Genomic DNA, 27,437 nt, shown 5'->3' on the forward strand with positions numbered 1-27,437 from the left:
AATCAAAATGTATGCTTGTTGGATCAGACAGAAAACTGGAAAGCTGCAATGAATGTTTATGTGTTTTATCACAAGATAATATCACTTTAGATAATGTTGAAGTTGAAAAACTTCTTGGAATTCATATTGATAAAAATCTATCATGGTCAAATCAAATTGATAAAATATGCGAAACTATTGCAACCAGAATATACCTGTTAAAAGGGTTGAAACGTTATTTACCGACAAAAGGTCTTATTCTTTTTTACAATAGCTATATATTACCCATTATTGACTACTGTTGTACAGTATGGGGTCTTACCACAAACTGTAATCTGGAGAGGATACATAAGCTCCAAAAACGTGCTGCAAGATTAGTTTTATCTGTTTCTTTTGATTTTCCATCAACATTAATGTTTAAAAAGCTTGCATGGATGACTATATTTACAAGAATACAATATTTCCAAGCTGTGTTATTGTTTAAATGTATGAATGGTCTAGCACCTGATTATCTATCTATGAAATTTACTGCTTATACTGATCTTTATAATTATTGTCTCAGGTCGACAACATCAAGACTTCTTCATGTACCAAGGCCTAATTCTGAATTTTTAAAAAGAACATTTAAATATTCTGGTCTTATTACTTGGAATAATTTACCAAATTATATTAAAGAAATAAATGATTTAGATACATTTAAGATCAAATGTTCAAACTATTTTCTAACTGTACAGAATGAAGATGCTTGCTTCTAATGTATTTTTTCTTCCTCTATTGAATGCATATGTACTTATTCAATAATTAAGCTGCTATGTATAACAGTATTATGTATTTTATTTTGTTTGTATTTGGTTTTCTTTTTTCTTTTCTATTTGTATTAATAGTTTTTGGAGGCCTCATGGAAGATTAACATGTAATTGTTAAATGTGTTACCTTCGTTAAATAAAGAATTTTATTTATTATTATTTATTTATTATAAGGAATCCATGCATTGTTATTTGTATTTTTTTATTAACTTTTTGTTATTCTAATTTACATAATGATATGTTATAAGTCGAATATATTAATTGGAGTCAAATCGGTCAACATGAATTTGACACCTTATGCACCTTCAGAGTTTAAAAAACATGTATGTATGATATGACATCAAAGATAATAGCAGATGGCATTTTTTCTGGTTTTTAAATGAGGCCTTCAAAATGTTAGATGTCTCTGACGGGCGTGGGATAGAACCCCACCACGTCTGCATCCATCTCAACAACACAGAAAAATTTTCTTTTGACCTCGTCAATGAACAAATCTTTCTGTCACAAGACATCTTATCTATAATTTACTGCATAGAATATGATATGAAAACCTACCATCCCTTAGGGTATGGTCTTGAAAATGTATTGATATATAAGCTTGCGTGTATATAAAATGTAAACTGCACAACTGTGTTATAATAAAATGGTGAATGTTGGACGACCCTGCGGATTGTCCGGTAAGAGAGGGTATCCTATTTTTTTTAAATCAATTTCACCTATATTTTTTCATCTAGAGCTTAAAACATTGCAGAGTTTATGAATATGAAAATGAGAATGTGTTTTTCTTATTTCGTATAATTATTTCTCATGTGTTGTGACGCATTCCATTTTTTCCATTTGTTTAAAAACCTTCCGGTTATAAAATTTGTTTGTTCTTTTTTTTTTTGTTCTCCGTTTTTTTTAAGGGGGGTCTTTTTGTTTTTTTGTTTTGGTATTTTTTAGATTTCGTTTTAAATCTTTACTAAATATTTCAATCGAGTGAAATATTCCTGCTAGAATGTCGTAAGGTGTTTAATATAGTGAACATTGAAAACAAAAACACATTTTATATAAAAATAAAAACATCTGGTATGATTTGCCAACGACTATCCACCAAAGTTCAAATGAAGTGAATGTAAGCAATTATAGGCAACCGTACGGTCTTCAACAATGAGAAAAAGACATACTGTATAGTCGGCTATCAAAAGCTCGGACGTTAAAAATATAAAAACAATTCTATTGAAAAAAACTAACTGCCTAATTCATAACAAAATAATTTACGAAAAACAAATATGAAAGACATGAATCAATGACAACCACGGAACTACAGGTTTCTGACTTGGGATAGGCACATAAAGAATGTGGCGGAGTTAAAGTTTGTGAGCGCTCAATCCTTCCTTAACCAAGGACAATGGTTTTACAGCACAACATAATAACAAACTATAAAAATCAGTTGAAAAGGGTTTAACTCATCAGATTCTATGGTTCGATGCTAAGCAAACCGTTCCGTCTGAAAAAAAGCAATTGTTTCTTAGAACGTCACTGACGCTTAATAATCTTAACAACAGCATTTCCTGTGATTTCAAAGGACATTATAGCTTGGTTAAATTAGATACAGAATAGTAATAATGAAAGGAAAGTCAATATATTGTTTCAAACCTGGTTTATTTTAAAACTTAAAACAAAAGAAAGGCATTCTTGTTTTCATTCGTTTACAGTATTGCGTTTGTTGGATCGTATATGATCTTATTGAAAACATTCATGACATGCATTTCATTTTTATCAGGTAAAATAGCTCTAGTGTTTATTAAAAAAGTATGGAAAAAAATGTCGAACTCCAGAAGATACAAGAGAGAACACAACATACCGCCCGGTTGAAGCATCATCCATCCTCATTTCGTGTCTCCTTCTTCTTCGTCAACACAAATCAAAAAGTAGGCGTTATGTTTATCGGATAGCAAGCGTTACCGTCGTTTGAATCGGAAAGCGAGGTTCTGAATATACACCGTGACTTGAGGGTTTGAACAAAACGTCAGTTGACCGTCACTGATCCTGGTATGATTAAAGATGAAGTCTGTGTTATTTTCTAAAACTACTAAAATTAAGCAACAGTAGTTAACTGATGTTAGAAATAGATAGTTTTTAGCCGGGTATATTTTAACTTACCATTTTACTAAAACCTGATGTGATAATTTGTCATAGAAACTAAATTCGTTAAATTGTATCTTTTGTATTAGGTGTACACGTTCCTTGAAGTTGATGGTGGGGTTCCTGTTGCTCAGTCTTTAGTTTTCTCTGTTGTTTTCTTTTTGTACAGTTGTTCGTCATTTGTTTTTTTTTTTTTTTTTTTTTGCTTTTCTTTTTTTGCCATGACGTTGTCAGTTTGTTTTCGACATATAGTTTGAATGTCCGTTTGGTATCTTTGGCCTCTCTTTTATGTATTATTTTATCTGATTGATCCCAGATTATTTATTATTTTACGTGCAACAAAGACTAGAATCATATTGGAAAATACTTTAATTTTCACTTTTCTATATTCCATGTGTATACTTACAGCCTTTCCTGTAGTAGATGGTTATATTTGTGATGTACGCAGGTCCGAAAGAAAATTGAAACATCCACCAAGCCGATGCTGAAGAGTCAGTAACGTAAGTATGAGAACAAGTAGATAAAGAAAAGCTATTTGATATAGGTGGGTATATGGCATATTCTGGTTTACCCAGACCAGTAGTAAATGAAGAACTTTGCCTAGTTGTACCAAACTTTGTGAGGCTATCTGTAAAATATGCAGAATATATAAATGTTTCATCTATTCTTTTTTTTTTTTTTTTTTAGTAAACGGTTAAACTAGTAAGTTTGCGGAGGAATATTGTAACCAAATAACATCGGACAGTTCTTGAATGTTTTATTTCCTTAAGTACTACTGACATAAAAGTTCGTTAATATATAACATAATAGGTATGAACACGCTAAAATCTATTTAGAGCTGATACAAATCAAGACGAAGATAAAATAAAAGCTTTTTTTTTGCCTCATGAATATAAAAATCATAATTTTTCAAATCTTTCTTGTAGCATCTTTCATAAGACTTACATCTTTCAAATAGCTGTATTGATGTTTTTTGAATTATATCATAATTATTAAAATTTGAGCTTCAATTTGTTTGGACTAAATTTAAAACTGACAAAACTGCCAAATCTGACAAAAAATCTCAATTTTGTTTTAGTAGTCAGTGATTTGGTACTTATGATTTATAGAAAAAACAATTCTTAAATTTAGTCACATACATGTACATCCTTGGCTTTCAAATCTGTTGTTTTGAGTGTTCTTTATGAAAGATAATCCTAAAAATTGCTTCTGCCTTTGGTGTCTAGTGATAGTTAGATACTAGCCAAGGCCTTGCCAAAATAGATATTTCGCCATAAAATATCTTATCAAAAAATGTGAATGCGGGTAAATACAAATGTATATAGTTCGTGAAACATTGTGAAAGTCTTATCTTAAATCTAATTTGCCCATGAACTATGTGCAAATTAGCTATTTTAGGCCAAATATGTTAATTTAGACACATTTACGATAATTTTTATAACAACCTGATTGTAACAGATGTGTAATTGTGAAACCAAAACTCATTAGTTTTTTATTCGTTCCTCATCTGTGTTTTTTGACATAAATAGGGAAATTCATATATATCGTCCTGTAGTGAAATAACACTGATATTTTGAATTGATTTATCTTAAATGATTATTGATATAAATTGTAACCATACATGTATTGTGTCTGTAGCTTATGACTATTCTAATCGATTCTAAAACTAAATAGGTTTTCACGACATGTGATCTCCATTTCTTTATTTAGCAACCGAAGATGCAATTTCTTTTTGAAAAAGAAAAAAAAATATCTAATTATCGATAAACTATTAATCTTGGTTCATTTTTCAAATTTTGTGCAAATTACCCATTGTGGATCTTATATCACTACAAACCAGTAAAAGTCTGAAATGGCCTGTATCTGTACTCGACTGTACTGATTTTTACTCGACCATTCTGAATTGGTCTGAAATTTACTTGATATTACTCGACTGTAGTCTGAACCATACTTAACAGTCTGAACTTGTATTCGACCTTTACTCGACCAGTACTTAACCATTTTAAACGAGTCTGAACCATACTCGACACAGTCTAAACCACACTCGACCAAATCTGAACCATGCTCGACCTAGTCTGAACCATATTCGACCAAGTCTTAACCGCCCTAGACCTATTTTTTGTATCTATCTATTATATTTCATCAATTTAGGAACTGTAAGACACACACATACAAATTGCGGTTTTTATCCAACGCAATCATAGGTTTGAATGTTGTTTTCAATTTAAACTTGTTTATATTTTTTTCGTTTGGGCTTGTACACCATATCCGGATATCGCCAATTAATGTCTCTTCAGTGATGTTAGGAATCGAAACGGTATTTGGAGAGCCATATAATTTACCCCAATTTAGGATAGACTCTTGAATTTTGAAGAGTCGAAATAGGATGAACGGATCATATAAACCCGAAGGCAAATATAATACAAGCCAAAACCAAAAAAATATAAACAAGTCTAAATTGAAAACAACGTTCAAACCTTTGATTGCGTTGGAAGAAAACCGCAATTTTTATACGTGTGCATGCAAAACAAATTTCTTGGTAGATGGGTCTAAATACAGCACAAACAACATTTTCCAAATGACCACAAAAAAGTGAAAAAGTATATTTTAACAAAACGCATTTGACTAGCAGGTCGAACAACGAATGTTCTAAAACCCTGCTGACTGCCATTGGCGATTGCCAAATAAACGGATCACCAGATGTAACAAAATGGATCTTAACTATTAATTTCATACCAAACAGAAAACAATAAACTTGCGGAAAAGATGGTATACCGCAAACAAAAGGTGCAAAAACTAGTACACCATATCCGGATTTCGACAATTAATGTCTCTTCAGTGATGTTAGGAATCGAAACGTTATTTGGAAGGCCATATAATTTACCTTGATTTAGGATAGACTCTTGAATTTTGAAGAGTCGAAATAGGATGAACGGATCATATCAACCCGAAGGCAAATATAATACAAGCCCAAACGAAAATATATAAACAAGTCTAAATTGAAAACAACGTTCAAACCTTTGATTGCGTTGGATGCAAACCGCAATTTTATACGTGTGCATGCACAACAAATTTCTTTGTAGAGGGGTCTAAATACAGCACAAACAACATTTACCAAAAGACCACAAAAAAGTGAAAAAGTATATTTTAACAAAACGCATTTGACTAGCAGGTCGAACAACGGATGTTCTTAAACTCTGCTGACTGCTATTGGCGATTGCCAAATAAACGGATCACCAGATGTAACAAAATGGATCTTAACTATTAATTTAATACCAAACAGAAAACAATAAACCTGTGGAAAAGATGGTATACCGCAAACAAAAGGTGCAAAAACTAGTACACCATATCCGGATTTCGACAATTAATGTCTCTTCAGTGATGTTAGGAATCGAAAAGGTATTTGGAGACCCATATAATTTACCTCGATTTATGATAGACCTTTGAATTTTGAAGAGTCGAAATAGGATGAACGGATCATATAAACCCGAAGGCAAATATAATACAAGCCAAAACGAAAAAATATAAACAAGTCTAAATTGAAAACAACATTCGAACCTATGATTGCGTTGGATGAAAACCGCAATTTTTATACGTATGCATGCAAAACAAATTTCTTGGTAGAGGGGTCTAAATACAGCACAAACAACATTTTCCAAATGACCACAAAAAAGTGAAAAAGTATATTTTAACAAAACGCATTTGACTAGCAGGTTGAACAACGGATGTTCTTAAATCCTTCTGACTGCCATTGGCGATTGCCAAATAAACGGATCACCAGATGTAACAAAATGGATCTTAACTATTATTTTAAAACCAAACAAAAAACAATAAACTTGCGGAAAAGATGGTATACTGCAAACAAAAGGTGCAAAAACTAGTACACCATATCCGGATTTCGATACTTAATGTCTCTTCAGTGATGTTAGGAATCGAAACGGTATTTGGAAGGCCATATTATTTACCTCAATTTAGGATAGACTCTTGAATTTTGAAGAGTCGAAATAGGATGAACGGATCATATAAACACGAAGGCAAATATAATACAAGCCCAAACGAAAAAATATAAACAAGTCTAAATTGAAAACAACATTCGAACCTATGATTGCGTTGGATGAAAACCGCAATTTTTATACGTGTGCATGCAAAACAAATTTCTTGGTAGAGGGGTCTATATACAGCACAAACAACATTTTCCAAAAGACCACAAAAAAGTGAAAACGTATATTTTAACAAAACGCATTTGATTAGCAGGTCGAACAACAGATGTTCTTAAACCCTTCTGACTGCCATTGGCGATTGCCAAATAAACGGATCACCAGATGTAACAAAATGGATCTTAACTATTAATTTAATACCAAACAGAAAACAATAAAATTGCGGAAAAGATGGTATACTGCAAACAAAAGGTGCAATATATATACAATGCATATCACATTTAAAATTAAGATAAAACAAGGTAATCAAATTTCTGGTTGGATTAAAAAAATATCATGTTATAAATTAAGTTTTGATTAAATGAATTTTTATATGCATGATATCATGTTCACATTGCTTTATGTACATTAAAAAGACTAGAACTTTCAACCATTATTCAAATATCTTAAATGGTATTAAAAATTTTATTTATCAAAATAATGATTAAATAGTAATAAATGTTAAATTGGCACCTTTGTTTTGTAAAACCAAGAATGTAATATAATAAAAATAATAAAACTTTGATAGCAATCCTTGATAACCTTTTAAAAAAGGAAATGCATTCCAAAGTTGCACTAGAAATTTATTTTAATTAAATTTAGATACGTTTTGTCAAAATTAAAGACATGGCATACAAGAAGCACTTTAATAAGGTTTAATTACCTTAATACAGGTGTGTTTTACAGGTAAAAAGAAAACCCTATTTTTCTTAAACTCGTGTATTACTTATCTAGTGAATGCAAATGGTCTTGTTATTAAAGTTTTACAGGATGTTGTAATTTTCAATGGATGTTATTTAAAATCTATTACTCTCTGGCCAGGTGTGATCTTTTTAAACAGTGCGCCCCAAGCAGGATGTATTACTTTATAGTTTACCCCATATCATTTCTTTAATTTTTTATCTCTTTTTAAAATATATATATCCCAAATTATCAGTAGGGATAGATATATTTCTGATATAAGGTTAAACAATGGCAGTGATTTTGTTGGCTGTTGTTACCTCATTATTGTATGTAACCATGAAACCTAAGTAGTATTTTTTTTTAGGAATTTAGGAAAATCAAGTTTTGTTTAAAAAAAACAACACATTCCACAAAGAGAACCTTAATAAGGAAATCGTTTTATTTAACAAGACTTAGACTTTAAAATTAGATAATTTAACTATCTCGATTTGATAAATCTTAGAGAATCATGTAAGGATTTAAAAATCTGTTTTTATATATCTGGCTGTTGTCATGTCAGTTAAAAAAGTTATGTTAACAATCAAAATTATATAAAGTAGAGGTTATTTGGTCAAGTATGGTTCAGACTGGTCGAGTATTGTTCAGACCTTTGGTCGAGTACGGTTCAGACTGAAAAAAAGAGTCGAGAGCTGGTCAAGTATTGGTCGAGTACAGGTCGAGAAAGGGTTAAGACTGTTTCAGACGAGTCGAGTAATAGTTGACACTATTTTCAATAGCAAAGATAAGGGTCAAGTACAAATCAGTACAGTCGAGTATGGCTAAGACTTGGTCAAGTAATATTAGGTAAAATTCAGACCAATTCAGACTGGTCGAGTGAAAATCAGTACAGTCGAGTACAGATATAGGCCATTTCAGACTTTTACTGGTTTGTAGTGTATCCTTTTGAGCAGTTTTGCTGTGTTAAGTTGTTAGACACATAATATAATTAGCAAAATGCGCAAAATGAGCTATATTCAGTATTACGGGAAATTACTCTAGAAAAAAATTGATCGATAATCTGTCATTTGAGGAAATAGTAGAAAGGGAAAGAAATAAGAAAGGGACAAACAAAAGGCATACATTTAAGAAAAATATACAGTACTTTGACAAACAGCAACATCACACAAACAGTTATCAAAATACTTAACAATCTTATGTTTGTTATTATTTTTATGTTCTTTACATGTTTTCAGTAACCCATTCGAAACATTTTCAAAAAAATCATTTAAGTCTCAGTAGTGAATGGTGTTAGACGAACGAGTTTTAGATCAAGACGTAATGGTCGTTTGAACTTGTGCTTTCTTTTAACTTTTTTTTTATCTGCTTCAGCTTTTTAACTATGAGATAAATGGGGTTCAAATGTACATCTTTTGCCGAAATCCTATGTTATTTGCTTGATGTCTAAACGCGAATCAAATCTTCAATGAGCTTCTTTAAGGATAGTTTTGATTTGCATAAATATATGTGGTATAAAAGAGAGGCATAAGATACCATTTAAGCTCATCAATTGCAAAGGAAACTGACAAAAATGGAAAAGACAGAAAAAGACTGCAAGACAAACAACAGTATGCTATGCACAACATAGAAAATTTCAAGCCTGAACATCACAAACTCAACCAAAACTGAGGGATATCTGGCACTCCTGGAGTGTAAGCAGATCCTGCTCCACATGTGGCACTCGTTGCGTTACTCATATAAGTACATATAGTTAATGATTTTTATAATTAATAATTATAATTGTTAAGAAGACAATCATTTTTGTAAAGCTGGTTTCAGAGTAGAAGACTTTTGAAAATATTTACGACAGGAGAGGCATATCCTGTCGACGCATCCAGTCTTGTTACTTTTAATCTCCATGCGATTCCCTCATATTGTATTTGTTACCTCGATTACGTTACGATTTTTGAGATTTGAACGTCGGTGACTACATTTACGACGACGGATGACGCCAAGTAATTGCAGTAGCTGGCATGGAGAGTTAGTCTTAGCTGAACAAAAACGATATACAGTAAACTGTTTGTGTATAGTGAACAAACATTGCATTTTACTGTTATAAACAATTCGTAACTTACGTTGAGCTAAAACACTGAATAAAGTAGTTGTGTGGAACAGCAATAGTAATAACATTACAGCTGTTGTTACGATGTACATCTAACAGGATCAGTTAAAAGTGGTCCTTGGCTAAACTGAATAAACAAAAAAGATATTTCAGTTATGACCATTACAATAGTTCTATGAGATATGAATGTTCAAGTGAGTTTTGAACAAGAAATTTTATGACGGTAAAATATGTTTTTTCAGGTCATAGTCTTCCTGTACCATTGTAATCATTCCTATGCATTTTGAACCTGCATTCAACGGCCACCTCTCTCATAAGTTAAGTGTCTGTTGGTCACCATATTGATCTTACAATATCGGTTGAATTGTTCTAAAAACAAATCAACATGATCCTTTTAAATAAAGACGGTTTATGATGAAAGCAACAATGAGCAACATGAGATGACCGGAAGGTAGTAATAGGCAACTCTTCTAAACATTTTCAATGATACCAAACGCGAATATGGATATAGTCTATGCATAACAAAGTACCAGTAGCTTGATCTGATCTGTACTTTGCAAAATATTTTATAATTATTAGATTTCCGCAGGAACATTTTGATAACTTCTCCAGAGGAAGCATATTTTTTCGATACATGCAAACATGGTAGAAGTTTAATTCCAACCATTCAAAAGTAAACGAAATTGTCTTAGAGACATCATTTATGATTGAAATATCTAAACACAAAAGAAGGGGTATGATAATAACCATTGTTTGGTCCTTTAAATTGTACTACCTTTCAAGCATTTCCAGTTTATCTCAGTCTTATTGATAAATAAATAGGTTGATACAATGTAGACATGTCAGTACAAACAGGTCATTTATTACTTCACTATGATGTTTTTATTCTCGTTGTATGTAAAATATATATGTTAGCAAAATATGTTTTTGATACAGCCTTGCTTCGTGTCTAAATATTAAGGACAATATCTCAAAATGAGGCTAGTATGGCAGTGTTAGTAGTTTTGGATAACATGTAAGACCTTAGACGCCTTAATTCATATATGTTATACAATATTTCTAATACTTAGATATAAGAAGATGTGGTATGAGTGCCAATGAGACAACTCTCCATCCAAGTCACAATTTGTAAAAGTAGACCATTATAGGTCAAAATACGGCCTTCAACACGGAACCTTGGCTCACACCGAATAGCAAGCTATGAGTTGCCCCAAAAATTACTAGTGTGAAACCATTGAAACGGGAAAACAAACGGTTTAATCTATATAAAAAACGAAAAACGAGAAACACTTATGAACCACATAAACAAACGACAACCACTGAACAATGAACTGACTTAGAACAGGTGCATTTTCATAATCAAAGGGCAAACACAGTTGGCTTATCATACCATCTTATTGTTCAATGAAGTCAAATTGGTTTTAATCACTTCAAATGGGATATATACGATAACATATAGTTTTTGTTTCATGATTGGACCTGGTGTACTGAAGATATCATAGGACGATATAATCTCAGATATCCAAATTAAGTAATGAGATTGTTAAAAAAAAAACAAAAACAAAAAACAAAAAAAACGAGCAATCACGCAATATGGTAGTAGCATTTGTTAATTCTTTCTCTGTTTTTCTTGTCCGATGTTTTAAGGGTAAAAATAGTTCAAACCACAGTTAGTGCAAACTAATCTTTTTTCATAGAGATTTAAAAAGGTGAAACACACAATTGTTAGAACTAAAGAAAAACTAGATGATCATATAATTGCAAAAGAAAGTTTGTGAAAAAAAGTTTCATTATATACCTCAAGACAATAAAATAAACATACAGATTCAAACATCCATACACAATCGTTGGTCTAATGCATTATCAGGGGTGAATTCTTTACACACAAAATGCTCCGACAAAGCTATGAGGAAGAACTAATTAAATTGACACTACATAAGATGTTCGGTCATCATTGCAAATTTGTTGACCGATTTCAATTTACTATCGTCATTTTTAACAGTTTTTGATCTTTAGGTACCAGAAAAATTGCATTTATTTATATCTAATTCTATCAGTTGTGTCTTAATTTCAATTATGACATTTTGACCGATTGTTGGTAATTTTGGTATCGCGGGTGTCGCATGCATAGTAAGATACGCTTACCCTGTCGAAACACTCTTTCTCGCTTCTTCGGAGTTCACATGAATCCCTCTATTTTTGTTTTTTGCCTTAACTTGAATCTCGTTAAAAGTGAAAACATCTGTCAACTACTGTTGAATTACTATATGTCATAAAAAAAATTATCATAATCATATCATAGCCCTAAAGAAATTGGAATACATGATAGGTGCCGTAAGGGCCTTATTCTGCTCTTAATATGTAGTAGATTATTCCAAGAGAAAAGGTGTTTCAAATTGATACATGCATTAGTATGAAATTGAAACAGTACAATATTTGCGAGTTTATCTTGCAAAGCTTTGTCGGTTATATCCAAATGTGATCGAAACAAGAAATTGTGTAAACGTATTGACACAAGAAAGATAGAGCGCAGGTTTCGTAAAACTAAATATTGAAGTCAGACATTTTTTTAGTGTCAAACAAAAAGTTTAATTATCTTTTTTTTTGACGCATGGTATGCATGTTTCTGTTTCAATAAACAAATTGAAATGTCCTTGTTTTCATTGGTATAAATCTAAGATCTAAGATTTATACTCACAGGGTTTCCTATGGCATTTTGCGAAAAAGTTAAAATTGTGACGATGAAATTCATTGTTGTCGACAGAATTTGGAAAAAGAAATTTAATGGTTCGACATTGTCCGTCTTGTTTATCCTTTGGGGGGTTTCTCGGACTTTTCCATGGTTAGACAATACTGGGACTTTAACTTAAACTCGTCACACGTCACGATTTTGATAGAAAATCAATAATTACCTGAGTGCATTTTATAACTATTGGCACGAATGGACTAATCTTTAAAGGTGTTAATTGAATTGTTAAATGAAATTGTGTGGTAAAAAGGTGTCTTACATGTCTGTTAAATTTTTTTTTACAACTTTGATAGAAACAATTGTTTTGAAATGGGTACTATGCAACTTTTTAGCTCTTCCGGTCCATTGGTGAACCAAAGCAAAACGTCTTTGAAACATAGTTTTACGTCTTAAATGTTTCTTTCAACGATGGTCCGAAAAAAAAACTGTTTTTTAAAAAGAAATATGATCAAATCTATAGTAAGTGAAATCTCTAACTTTAAACGTTGTCCTTTAGCTTTGATAGAAATAAATGTTTTGACGTGAGAAGTTCACATTCGTTTTAGCGACACACGAGTTTAAAGCATAGTTTTACGTCTTGACTTTTTTCTTTTACCGATGGTCCGACAAAGTAAACTCTTGTTAAGATGAAATGTTCTAACGTGAGAAGATGAAAAATGTTCTAACGTAAGAAACTTACTACTTTAGTCTGTATCCTTCAACTAGACTGGAAGTATCAGATAAATGTATTGAAGATGGATCCCGTGTTCCTAGCAGTCAAATATGATGATTTCATGATTTATACACAGTGAATTTATATTGCAATTTTAAAGTATCTTTTTTTTAAGAATTAAACGTTTGTTAATTGTTATTGATTTTTTATTCATTTTAATGTAGATTACAAAATAGATATGTAGAATTATAAAATATTAGACAAGGATGCTGCAAACTTTTTTCTTAAAAACACGTTTATGCAAGTTGGCGAGAAACATTTAAAGGGGCGAAAAATATATTGTTTTGTCGATGGAGGTGGCGAAAAAGAAATAAGACCCAGGGGAAACCCTTAATCATTATGACGTCACAAAGAGAACGTTGATACGTCAATATTCAACCAACAATATATGTTCTGACCTACTCGTTGCTAAAGCTATGATATATATTGTAGAAATGGCAGTTAGATCATAATTTGAAAATTATGCAAGAAAATGGGCCTTATCTTACATTCTCATTTAGTCCGTCGTAAGTGCTTTTCTGAATTAACCTTCATCCGGAATATTCAAACGAAAGCCAATGATGTATTAATAAGTAAATACTTAAAACTGAGTCCAAAATAAAAGAGGAAAAATCCAATAATCCTTTTTTTTATTCAAATCCTAGTTTTGTTAACATTATCAGCCAATGTTTGTTATTCTGTCACTGGTGAAGACCTTGATGAATGTTTACTGCAGAATAAATTTATTCGGAACCCTATTTTCCTTGTATATTATATTATCAAGAAATAAAGTACAACAGAAACCATACAATCGAATTAAGTTATCAACTTCATAATAAATTTATTCTGTAGTTGGAAGCAACATTAATCCTAAATATAACTTCTATCCAATTTATGCTTTACATTTAGTAAATAGCTCTTCAATCAAAAGATCAAAAGCGATTTATTATGTTCAATTCATTAACGCAATTATATCCTATCTCACAATAAATTTATTTTGAGTAGAATCAGACTTAAAAAAAAATTCTGTGATGGCTAACAACAAACACACGGAATTATATTTGTATATGCTTATCTCAAAATTAATTTATTTTGTGCTCATTATTTTCATATACATATCAACATCTCAGAATGAATTTATTTTGTACAGTTCATTACAACATATTTTACAAATTCATGAATTAATTTATCTAAGCAGGTCATTACCACAAAAAAATCATCATCTATTCATTACAGCAGATTTTTTCAAATTACAAAATAAATTTATTTTGAGCAGGTCAATACAATGAAGATATGTACATCTCAAACTAAGTCATTACCACAGATATGTGCAAATATCACAAAATAAATTTATTTTGAGCAGGTCATTACCAAAAGAGTATTCCGACCTCAAAATAAATTTATTTTGTACAGTTAATTACAACAGATATTACGAAATCATTAAATAAATATGTATTGCACATGTCCTTACCTTAAAAAAATCCCAATCTCAAAATAAATGTATTTGTCACAAAAGGAATTAAACATTATGTTTTTTTATTTATCTTGTCCAGGTTGTTACATGCAAACATAAATCTTTCTCAGGTCATAACTTTAAATATAGTCTCAAACTCAAAATTAAGTCATTTAAGTAAGTCAAAGAAAAACATTTTTATCTCATAATAAATTTATTATTGAAGAACAAAATGAAACACCTAAATATTTAAATTAAAAAATAAATATATCTTTTCAGGTTTGTGCAGCATACTTTTTACTTTCTCAAAATATGTATGCTTTGATTACATTATATAAAAATCATCAACTATCAAATATATTTTTTATTGATCAAAATCTCAAAATGAATGTAGTTTATCACTTCCAATAATTCTTAACACCTATTACATAAGGACATATTTATTTATAACCAATCAAAACAAAGAATCTGATGAACCTTTCCATTATACTTTTTATACAAAACATTTTTATAGACAACCTCTTCACCCAATACACTTAATTAAGATAAACGACCATATTCAAATGATGTATTATATTCCTTACATTCTTCATACAAACATACTATAATAAAGTTACTGCATCATTGTGTAATAATCAGATAAAATCCTCCCTTAAATGTTTTTTCAATTGCAATATATTATCTAAAATAAGAGTGTTTCTAACGATGTTGAATATTTCTTAACACTGTATTTCTAGGTTCAAATCTTCAATGTATTTCACTTGCACCTTTACGAAAATATGTTCTTTTAAAAAAAGGTGGAATAAAGCACTCAGTGCTATAATGTTAAATGTAGTTATGATACACATATGAAAATACGATAAAAACCACAGAATTTCAATCAGTTCTGCCAATAAAAAAAAATATTTCTGTTTTTTAATATGGATAAACCCATAAACATAGGTGTGGAAAACAGTTCTGTGTTGCCTTTTTGTCTTCTTTCCTACAATAAAACAAAAATGATAATTCTTACAATCAATATAGATGATAAATTGTTCATAGCAAATCTTAAGGATCAGTTGTCTATACTACATTTCTAACCGTAATAATGTTAACTCATAAGAGCTATTAAAAATGTAAGATATTCAAAAGTAAGCATTTACTAGATCAACCAACATTTAAGAACCAATGGTGTAGCAATAGCAGGCAAATTCTTTAAATAACTGATTAATTAAAGGCAATTGTGCAGATAAACAAAACTATGAATTATATAAAAGAGTCATTCATAACTTTCTAGAAGATTTAAACCATGCTATAGTGTAAAGACACCTTATTTTGACTGATTATGTAAACCTCTAAATACAATGTAAAAAAGAAGATGTGGTATGATTGCCTTTGAGACAACCCTCCACAAGAGACCAAATGACATAGAAATTACCAGCTATAGGTCACTGTAAGGGCTTCCACAATGAGCAAGGCCGAACAGCATAGTCAGGTATAAAAGGCCCCGAAATCACAAATGTAAACAATTCAAACAAGAAAACTAACGGCCTTATAAATGTACAAATAAAATGAACGAAAATCAAATATGTAACACAGCAACAAACGACAACTATTGAATTACAGACTCCTACCTTAGGACAGGCACATACATACAGAATGCGGGGTAATAAACTAATGTATCTATTAGTTGATTGATGTGTTACACAAATATTATTTATATACTAAAAAAATACCTTTCATTTGCTTTTTAGTATTCTTTTTCTGTGTTTTTCCTTTGTTTTTCTTCTTTGGTGATGGCATGAGTATCTACAGGAAAAAAGCAGGTATATATAATCAACCTCATGAAAATCAATAAAGATATCAACCTTTAAAAATCATTTAAAACAACATTTAAAGTTTGACATTTCTGGTCAAAATGGAAGTAATAACAAGCAATTATATTAATGACAGTACGGCACTTGATAAATAATAACACATAGGATGGGGGTTGTTTGTCCTCCTTGGCAAAAGTGGTAATAGCCATCTTGAATTTCTTTTGCTGTAAAATAACACATTTCTTTACTAGATGACGTTTCTTGTAAATGGCTAACATATCTTTTCCACCATCTATACTGTGTGCCTGACACAAAGTATAAAACTTGATCACATTAAATCGTGATCAATATATCATGTGTTCCTGTTGCTGCTCGCTAACATCAATTCGGCAACTGCAGGCATTTTATATGGTATGATTCGTAATAATTTGCTTGTGTATTTTGTTATCAATTTTGACGTAAAATATTTAATGAAGTGCTTTTACTGTACTGGTTTCAGTTGGATGTCATTTAATTTAATTGTGTTAATCTACCTAATGAGATTAAATGTGAGATGGTTGAGATAATACAAAACTAATTTTGAGTACCTTGATAAAATATATTTGTTCTATACTCAGGAGGGTTTGGAGTTTGGCATAGTGTTAGATTAATGTTTATTATGGAAGCTCCTAGATGTCTTTCTATTCTTTTTTTCGTTAAGTTGCTGTCTCATTCTATATTTGAACCACGTTTTCTTTAAGTACTATACATATTTGAATCACTTATTTTCTTTATCATTGTGAAGGTCACCAAGTCCTATAATATTCAATTTAAAAAATAACTCATATAAATTGTTTAAATTGATACTTTTATATTTCGATGTGTGCATACAAATTTAGCAATTCTTAATTTGGAAGGTACACTTTAAAAATAATTTTGATAAACCAATTCTCATCAAAACTGAACTTACCACAGGATCATCTATTTCTTTGTCTATCATTTCTTGAATTTGTTGTATTAAGTTTACAACATGAGGCTGGGGGTTGTTTGTCCTCCTTGGCAAAAGTGGTAATAGCCATCTTGCATTTCTTTTGCTGTAAAATAAAGTCTTTTCTTTACTAGATGACGTTTCTTGTAAATGGCTAACATATCTTTTCCACCATCTATACTGTGTGTCTTGCACAATATATGAGAACAAATATTTGCATTTCTCTATATTTTTTGATAAGGCATCAAAATTGATTTTATGAAAAAATGGGTTCACAATTTTGGGAATTCCAGTTGACATTTTCTTGAGCATTGGTTTCCTCATAGGGATCCAAGGTCTATGGTGGGCTCCTTTGTACTCAGATCGATTTTTGTTTAGCCTCATCAATTGAAAATCTGAAATGAAGAGGTGATGTCTGCCCTGATAGCGGGTTTATATACGGTGTTAACCATCCTCTTATGTCATAAATTCCACCGGTTATTTTACAGGAAGGTAGGAGATGCATAAACCCTGTCAATGTTTCAGCATCATTTTTTCGCAATTTTCCGAAATTTTGCTGAAAGCTGCATCTATGTCTTCATGGGTATGACCAACTGGAAGAAAAGACAGATGAACCTAAAATAATAAAGATAGGTAGAAAACAATTATCATCAACCACAATTTAGAAGAATAAGTACGTTAGACACTTATAACGAAGAAGTAAAAGTATATAGTTCTTAAATCGCTACCAGTGTTTTCTTATCGTTATGTCAGAATAAATTCCGGGGAAAAAACTTTCTCCTCTGCTCACCATACTCTAGTTCTTCAATTAAATGTGCTTCTGTCAAAATTATTTGTACAGCTTGTTCTTGTGTTGTAGTGTTAAACCTGTCCAATGTCAGGGGAGGGTTTTGCGTCATCATTCTAACCCAGCCCCATTATCTATGTGCCTATTTTAAGTCAGCAGCCTGTAATTCAGTGGTTGTCGTTTGTTGCTATAAATCATATTTGCTTTTTGGTCGTTGTTTTTGTACATAAAATTAGCCGGTTAGTTTTCTCGTCTGATTCGTTTTACATTTGTCATTTTGAGGTCTTTGATAGATGACTATGCGGTATGGGTTTTGTTCAGTTTTGAAGATCGTAAAGTGAATTATAGTTGTTACTTCTTTGTCATTTGGTCTCTGTTGTAGATATGTCTCATTGGCATCAAACCAAATTTTCTTATTTTTATACAGATACAAGTCCTTACATGGTCTTTATTTTCCAAAACCCAAGCTTTTCACATACAAATCAAATAAGTAAAAAAACAATGACTCAAGAATACATTAAAATAATATAATAGATGTTCACCTATATTTTAAGAATTATGTAAAGTTATATCTTACCTCTTTAAATATATTTTGTCTGACAAGTAACTCACAGAAAGCCAACATAACACGATTTTTATTTTCTCTAAAGCAATTATCAGCCTGCATGTAAAGAATTTCAGGTAAAAAGCTACCCTGTAGATAAAGAATTGATAACAAAATTTATATTGATTCAAATTTATATCAAGAATTGTTTTAACATTTTTTTTTTAAATCTTCAACAAATGTAAGTGCCAACAGCATATTTTTTTAAAACCATCAGTATTACCTGTGCTCAGAACCAAGTGTTTGGGTTGTGATTTTTCTATAATATGAATATTGAAAAATAAAAAATGCAAACTTATATGATTTTTACAGTAGCACATATAAATAAAAAAAAATATGAAATGCAAATTATAATGTTCACATCTTCTTGATAAATATATCATAGTAACACATGACTTACCATTAATACACTTGATTCATGCAGCTCTTTCAATATGGTATTCATGATAAGATTGGAATCATGGCTGTATTCATTTATGTCAATATATGTTGTAAATCTGTTTAGACCATGATTTATTATTCCTTGTACATGTGTCTGAAGGAGATTAGAACCATCTAAAGCCTGAAGAAAAAATAAAGAATACATACAAAAAAATTAAAGACACTATGTGTTTTAATGTGTAATTTGTTAAAACATTTTTGTTCTGTTGTATGATACAACTATTTACGTATTTAAATTTTAACAAAGCCCATTTTCTTTTAAGAGGTCAAATTTGGATGCAAAATATCAGAAACCAGGACTTATTCGGTGTGAGTCAAGGCTTCGTGTTGAAGGCCGTAATTTGACCTATAATGGTTTACTTTTACAAACTGTGACTTGGATGAAGAGTTGTCTCATTGACACTCATACCACGTCTTCTTATATCTACTTATAATTTGGTATGCCAGAATGCGCTATGTCTACACAAGACTTACTGATTTGGTTCCAATCAAGACATTTGCATAGCCAAATCAAACTTTTAGACATTAAACTTAATTAGTCAATGAAAATATGGTGATATATATAACTAAAAGTATATGTCACAAAAACCAACCCTACCTTTGAACGTCTTCCTGTAAAATGTGGGAGATCTGTTTTTGCTAAAAAAAAATGTAATATATAATAATGAGCTGATTATAAAATTCATTGAGATTTCAAATCACATTAAAGACACTTACAAAGGTCTGCATGAGACTGTTTAGCAAAAAGTATGTTTAGCTTAAGCAGTTGTTATTTGAAGTCTTGAATATTAAAGGTGCAAGTCAACTGAAATTAATCCAAAGAAAAACAAGCAAAACAATTAACATTATTAAGTTTGCTCAAACACATTTGAGTTTAAGTATCATTTTTAATTTTTAATAGAAGAAAATGATTATATAACAATTGTGATAATTTATTTATGTGGTTTATGATAGTAGTCTGAGTATTTTTACATTTTACAGTTAATTTTGTACTTAACCACTGAAGTGCTCAGTGTCTATTTATTATATATTACTAAATACCTAAAATATTGGTTGTCAATATTAATGATAAAGATCTTGTTTCAAATCATCAATGAATTACTTCATGATGAGGCATGATACTCTTGTTATAGAAAAAAGGTAAGAATTAAATTAATAGTCCTTACATTGATCCATGCCATCTATAATAATACTCATGTAGTGTCGTTTGTTCTCTTCTGCATTCTTTCTTTTAGTTCTGTAATATGCTCTTTCTGCCCTGAAGTACAAGGGTATATTGTTTAATGACTATTTACAATTGTTAGTGCCATAATAAACATTTTGTGTTTTTTTCAAAACATACTATTAAAGAACCTTTGTGAGCACGCTCACATACCCCACACCCCACATTGTCACTGGACAAACAAAATCTCACCAGATTCCTAAGTTCAAAAACTCTACAAAAGTCAACTAATTACAATTTTCTTGTGGATATGGACATGCACATATTATGGCTTTATTAACTATAAAGTTTCATGAAATTATGTTGTGTAGTTTCAGAGGTGTTGCGAATATAAACTGCCGCAGTAGTATATTTAGGCAAAAATTCTAAGTTCAAAGGGCATAACTCCTAGAAAAAAATCAATAGTAATTTCCTGTAGATATGCACTTCTACATAGTATGTCCTTATTATGTACAAAGTAATATGAAATTCTGTCTTGTAGTTTCAGAGAAGTTGCGATGACAAACTGTTGCAGTAGTATAATTAGGCCAAAATTCTAAATCCAAAGGAGCATAACTCCTGAAAATAACTGAATCGTAATTTTCTGTGAAAACGCACATCTACGCAGTTAGTCCTTATTGTCTACAAAATTTCTTGAAATTCTGTTGTGTGGTTTCAGAGGCGTTACGATGAGAAACTATTACAGTAGTATATTTAGGCCAAAATTCTAAGTTAAAGGGGCATTTCTCCTAGAAAAAAATTGAATCATTAGTTCCTGTCGATAAGCACATCTACATAGTATGTCCTTATTATCTACAACGTTTCATGAAATTCTGTTGTGCAGTTTCAGAGAAGTTGCGATGATAAGAACAGGACGTACAGACGGACGAGTCAAAAACATTATACCCTCCGCAACTTTGTTGCGGTGAAAAAAGTTGCGGGGGGGTATAATTACATGAAGAATGCAAAGTAAAATGGATTCGAGGTGGTCTTTAAGTGAAACAGGAACATGGCAGGAATATTTACAATCAAACAACATGTAAATTGTCAAAAAATGTGAATTTTATTTGGTATGTTTGCTTTTTTTTGTTGGTATCTCTATAAATAGCACATTGTTGCTCATTTTAATTCTTTAATATGTAATGATATATTCTGCCAAATATAATCACCAATTAAAAATATTTCTTAATTCAACAGCTCTTTCAACATGTTCAAGAGAATAATTCTTTGTTTCCTCATTCACATCTTTAAATAAATTATACATCGAGTACGTTGCTTATATTTTGGTAGCAGTATTTTAGTTTTGCCTTGTTAAATATTTGCTCCAATTACCAACATTACATTTGTTCAAATTAGGGGGGAAAGACTGAGAAATCAGAAACTTACATCTGTCTTGAATTGTGCACCATTATGCTTTTTTTAATTGCTTCTCTCTCTGCTTGGTTCCTTGTTTTCTCAAGTCTTGTTGTCAAAGTTGTACAAGTTTGGCATCTTGAAAATGAATTAGTCTAAAAAAAAAATTTAGGATAAATTAAAACTAATTGCAGAAATGTTATGTATGAAATGCAAGTTGACAAAACTGTGAAGGTGGCAGAATCACAATGGTAATAGCTGTAATCACTACACTTTAACAAAACCAAAATAATAACAGCAGCAGATAAAATGTTAAGTTGATTTCTATAAAAGGCATTTATGGGAAAATGGTTCCATTCTTATATTGAACATAATTCTTTTCGTAGTCATCGGTTGTTGTTGGTCATGTTACATGAATTTTGAAGATACTGTTACTTATTATCGCTTCTATCCACTAGATACTGTTACAATCGGTAGAATTTTTTAAACACATTTCAAATAAAACATAAATAGGCTATTTCTACATATACCTTTCATAAAAAGTAATTTCTTTCTGACATCTGCATATGTTTACGCATTACGTTTTGTTTGAATGTATTATGTATAATGCATCTAATTATACTGATTAATTCAACAGTTAAATGTCAATAATAAGACAATTGATTGAAAACAACCAATAGTCGATGTATTTTCCCTCTCCTTGAAAAACAAAATCAGATACATCATGTGTACATTATAACTCATAATTGAAAAAAAAGGTAACAAAATATCATATTTACCTTTTTAATTTTTAAAATTCTGAATTCGTTCTTCCACATCTGATAAAAAGTTGCTTTTGAAACGGAAATCGTACGTTTCTCTGTAATTTCATTAACATGCAGATTGTAAACATCAATTTTTTTACTTTTATATGGGAGCATGGTAATATCTCTATCAGGCATACAATCTCCTCTGTATTTTGCATAATCTTGCAACCACAGCACTGTATCTTCCTTTGCATTTGAGACAGGTCTTCCTTTGATATAGCCTGATGAAATTGCTCCATTACAAAATTTTTCAATCCATTTATAATAAAAGTTTTTATTCACTTTATATAAACTTCTAAAGCATTGTCCACACACTGTTTTTCCTTTATTGACAAAAAATAATGGCTTTTCAGCATCAACAACCCGACCAAAGAGCAGACAACAGCCGAAGGCCACCAATGGGTCTTCAATGCAGCGAGAAAATCCCGCACCCGGAGGTGGTCCTCAGCTGGCCCCTAAATAAAATTGTGTGCTAGTTCAGTGAAAATGGCCGTCACACTAAACTCCAAAACATATGAATGAACTAAAATTAAAAAAAACATACAAGACTAACAAAGGCCAGAGGCATATATACATGTATATAAATACATTTGGAATCTTGTCATTTTGTGTTGTATAGCCCTCTCTTGATTGCCTCTCGAGACTATATATTTACACATTTATTGACATAAAAGTAACCTACAAATAAGTCAGATAAGAAAAATCAAATGTCTATAAAATTTAGAAAGTGTGCAGCTGAACATTTACCAAGGAATTAGTAATTCACTATTGAATCATTGTAGGAACATATCAAAGAGAAGGATTTGAAAATTGAAAGCCTTCATTTACAACATAATATGGTTAACGATGCAGCAAATAGAGCTAGAAATGAAGTCAGAGAAATAGCAAAGGAATAGTCTTGCACTAATGCTTTACAGACAGGTATAAGAGCATGTCCAATGTGTTATTGCATATTTGAAACATCATATTCAATTTATTATTTTAAATATTGATTTAATCACTTTTGTACATGTAATTTTATAAGTAACATATGACAAAATTTGATATAACAATAATTAAAAAAAATATGAAGACAATTTATATATAAATATTATTTATTGTTCCAGAAAAGACCACACGAGATAACAGAAGACACAGAAGACATCAGGCCAGACACACAAACAAAGGTAATTATTATCAAATATAGTGTCATTAAAGTGTACATTAAAATCACCCATAGTTGTTGTCGGACTTGTGTTGTCCAGTCTTTAGTCTATGTAGACTAGTCTATCTTTTCATCATTATTTGGTTTTTACCATGATTTTGTCGTTTTCTTTTGACTATTAGCATGATTAGGTTTGATTGTCTTTATTTTCATTTACTGATCTTTTTTTATAATTAAAGATCTATTTTCCCTTTAACCATACAAACTATTGATTTGTTTATTTCATTTCTATAATTTCTATACATTAACTAAAAGACATATAAATAAATAGACCTGTAAATAAATCAAAATGAGAAAATGCAGATTTTTTAAAATAAAAGATCAAAATCTTTGTTAAATACTTTTCCTCTATCAAGTAAACAGTAATGAATCATCTGAATTAAAAAAAAAAACAATTAGGGTTGATGGTCATTACCAAACAAATTTTTCAAGTTTGAATGACTAATTTTCAGAAACCCTTCAAATGTATACTGAAAGGTTAAAGTCAATAGTATAGTAGAGAACCTGTTTTTGTGGTATAACATCTCCTTAAAAAACTCAAAGGATTGAGAGGTCTTAAGACTTAGTTGACAATACATAAAACTTCACCATTATAATTTGGATTCATCTATTCATTGCTGAAATTTATAATGGTCCCAAGTTTGAGGTTTGTTGTGTTATCTTCGATTTAATAACACAAACTACTAAAATTTTGTTTTATTCAGAAAATGAAAACAAATACAGATGCAGTTACAGTTAGCAAAGAAACAAATGATATATCACAAAATGAAGAAGTAAGTTTAATTTTAGAACTGAAATATGAAAGATTATTTAGAAAGATTGAAACATATTTTCAATTCCATAATATCATTTCAACTATACCTGTACTTGCCTATATTTTGAGCTGGTCAATGATTAGTTCACACAATGCTTTTTCAAAAATAGAATGATTTTTCATTAAATTCATATCCAGAGTAAATTGTGATCCATTTGATTTTCGAAATATAAACGGAACAAATAAATGAATTTGAATTTGAAAATATCTGTTTATTCCACCTGATAAAAAAAAATAGTAATTTGTTTAAAACATGTAGGGTGATTCATTCCTCATAAATATTGTATATATATTTTCAGATTGCTATGGTAGAATACAATAATGAAAATGTATATTTGGGTGTTCTACAAGATTCCATGCTAACCTTTACAAAACAACAACTAGGAAAATTGGGTGCAGACTTTGTCATAAAGGACTTGAATTTTTCTTTAAATAAGAAAGATCGACAGAAGATCAATTCAGCCTACATTATAGTGAACATCAAGTGCAAGATTGTCAAAAACAAATTTGCTATAAATGACGAGCAGAAGAAAGACTTAGAAAATGCTGTCAAAAATTATTTGGTGGGGAAAAATGCCGAAAACGTTGCAGATAAGGACAGTTTGAAAGATAATGGAGAATAATCATAATTTCAATGGACCATTTTTTCATTATGATGGGTATGCACATTGAATATGCATTATCCTGTTCAATATTTACTATTAATTTGTTGAATGTTATGTTAATTAGTTCTGTTTTTGTAATGTGACATATTGAATTTGTTTCTTGACCATTCAAAACGAGATAGATTTATTTGAAAAGAGTTTGCTTTGGCATTTGCGAGAAAGTGTATTGATATGCATATAAACCTTTTTTTTTATCTGTGATAATGTTTTTCTAATAAATTGTACATAATAGATTTCATATAAGATGGTGCTTTATTTTTAAATTTATGTTAATGTCCATACACACAATATTTCTTCTCTGCTTAATATCTGTTGTGATGAACCACACAAAATAAATATATTTTGAGACGGGGATATATATATATATATATTACCAACAAGTCTAAATTGAAATATATTATATGCATGTGATTTCCTACACGAAATACATTTATTTTGTGATTGCTTATAACTAGTGCAATGGACACCTCAAAATAAATTTATTTTGGGACAGTGATGTATATTTTTGGTAATCTACATAAAATAAATTTATTTTGAGATGCACATATCTTCGTTGAATTGACCTGCTCAAAAATAAATTTATTTTGTAATTTAGAAAATGCTGTAATGAATAGTACAAAATAAATTTATTTTGTGATGATGATATTTTTGTGGTAATGACTTGCTTAAATACATTTATTTCATGATTTTGAAAAACCTTTTGTAATGGACTGTACAAAATTATTTATCTTGAGGTTGTGATATGTTCATGATAATAATGAGCTCAAAATAAATTTATTTTGAGATAAGCATATACATATAGAATTTTGTATGTTTGTCGTTAATGCATCACGTAATATTGTTATAGTCTGATTCTATTCAAAATAAATTTATAACTATATGTAAATCATAAATTTGATAGAAGTTACATTTATGGTTAATGTTGCTGCCAACTACAGAATAAATTTATTCCGAAGTTGATAATCAAAGCCTATTGTATGGTTTCTGTTCTACTTTTTGTCTTAATAATAGGAGATAGGGTTCAGAATAAAATTATTCTGAAGTTAAAATTCACCAAGGTCTTAACTAGTGACAAAATCACAAACATTGGCTCATAATGTTAACAAAATAAGGTTTTCAATAAAAAAAAAGGATTATTGGAATGTTCCTCTTTTATTTTGGACTCAGTTTTAATGAACCATTGGAACAAAAGGAAAAACACACGAAAATATATAACGGAAGCTGTAACTTCAAGAGCCCAGATAATTTTTAATTGATTTACATTGTCATCCATTTCAGGTTCTAGCAAAGATATGACCGGAAACTTTGCCCTTCAAATATGTAAACCAAATGCTCCCAAGTGAAATTTAAACTAAGGAACTACTGGGAAAATTAAACTATATTTTTTAAATAAAAGGTAATAATTCATATTTGTAATTGATCTTTTATTTGTATAGTTGAAATAACATTCTCAGGATAAAAAGTAATTTATTTAGTTGTTTACATGCCATTTTATTGAGGGAATAAATCCTAAACGAACCTCAGGTAATGATAAACCACAGTATCATAAAGTATCTATCAAAGGATTTCCACTATTTTTTTTTTGCGGGAACTGCTTACTGATGTGTATGTTTGAGTAATATTATATTTCAGGACATTTGTTGTTGTCATTAGTAATTAATACTTGCAAAAAAATTGAATTCGCATAGCTTTGAAATAGAATATAAAAATAAGATAAAGACATTATCTTTAGATTATAACTATGTGTTTTTTTGTCAGCTTTAAGTATTATCCATCACTCCTCTTCCACCCAATTTATAATATAAACTCATACATAATCTGTATGGGAACTCAACTGCTTGGTCATTTTCATAGTAATAAAAATCTATAAAGGAAAAGAATGGCTAGTCCACCAAAAAACCGAAAAAAGAACCCCAAGTCTTAGAATAGAGTTTTCTGGGATAGATACAAAGAAGGCCGAGATTCTTGAGAAAATACTGGACATTAGGAATATGTTGACTCAAAGTTGGAACACAC

The 27,437-nt window shown here is 30.4% G+C and overlaps 1 protein-coding gene and 1 pseudogene across 1 annotated transcript; one reads left to right on the forward strand and one right to left on the reverse strand.

Moving 5' to 3' along the window:
• Positions 1 to 15,594: 15,594 nt before the first annotated feature.
• On the reverse strand, positions 15,595 to 23,749 carry LOC127708327 (uncharacterized; annotated as a pseudogene).
• A 99-nt stretch (positions 23,750 to 23,848) lies between these two features.
• On the forward strand, positions 23,849 to 25,420 carry LOC127709676 (uncharacterized). Its single transcript, XM_052215312.1, has 3 exons — positions 23,849 to 23,904; positions 24,647 to 24,715; positions 25,056 to 25,420. Exons 2-3 carry the CDS (start codon positions 24,650 to 24,652, stop codon positions 25,377 to 25,379), a joined length of 390 nt encoding a protein of 129 aa, XP_052071272.1. The 5' UTR covers positions 23,849 to 23,904; positions 24,647 to 24,649; the 3' UTR covers positions 25,380 to 25,420.
• Positions 25,421 to 27,437: the final 2,017 nt, after the last annotated feature.

This window comes from Mytilus californianus, unplaced genomic scaffold, assembly GCF_021869535.1.
Source record: "Mytilus californianus isolate M0D057914Y unplaced genomic scaffold, xbMytCali1.0.p SCAF_7, whole genome shotgun sequence".
NCBI lineage: Eukaryota > Metazoa > Mollusca > Bivalvia > Mytilida > Mytilidae > Mytilus > Mytilus californianus.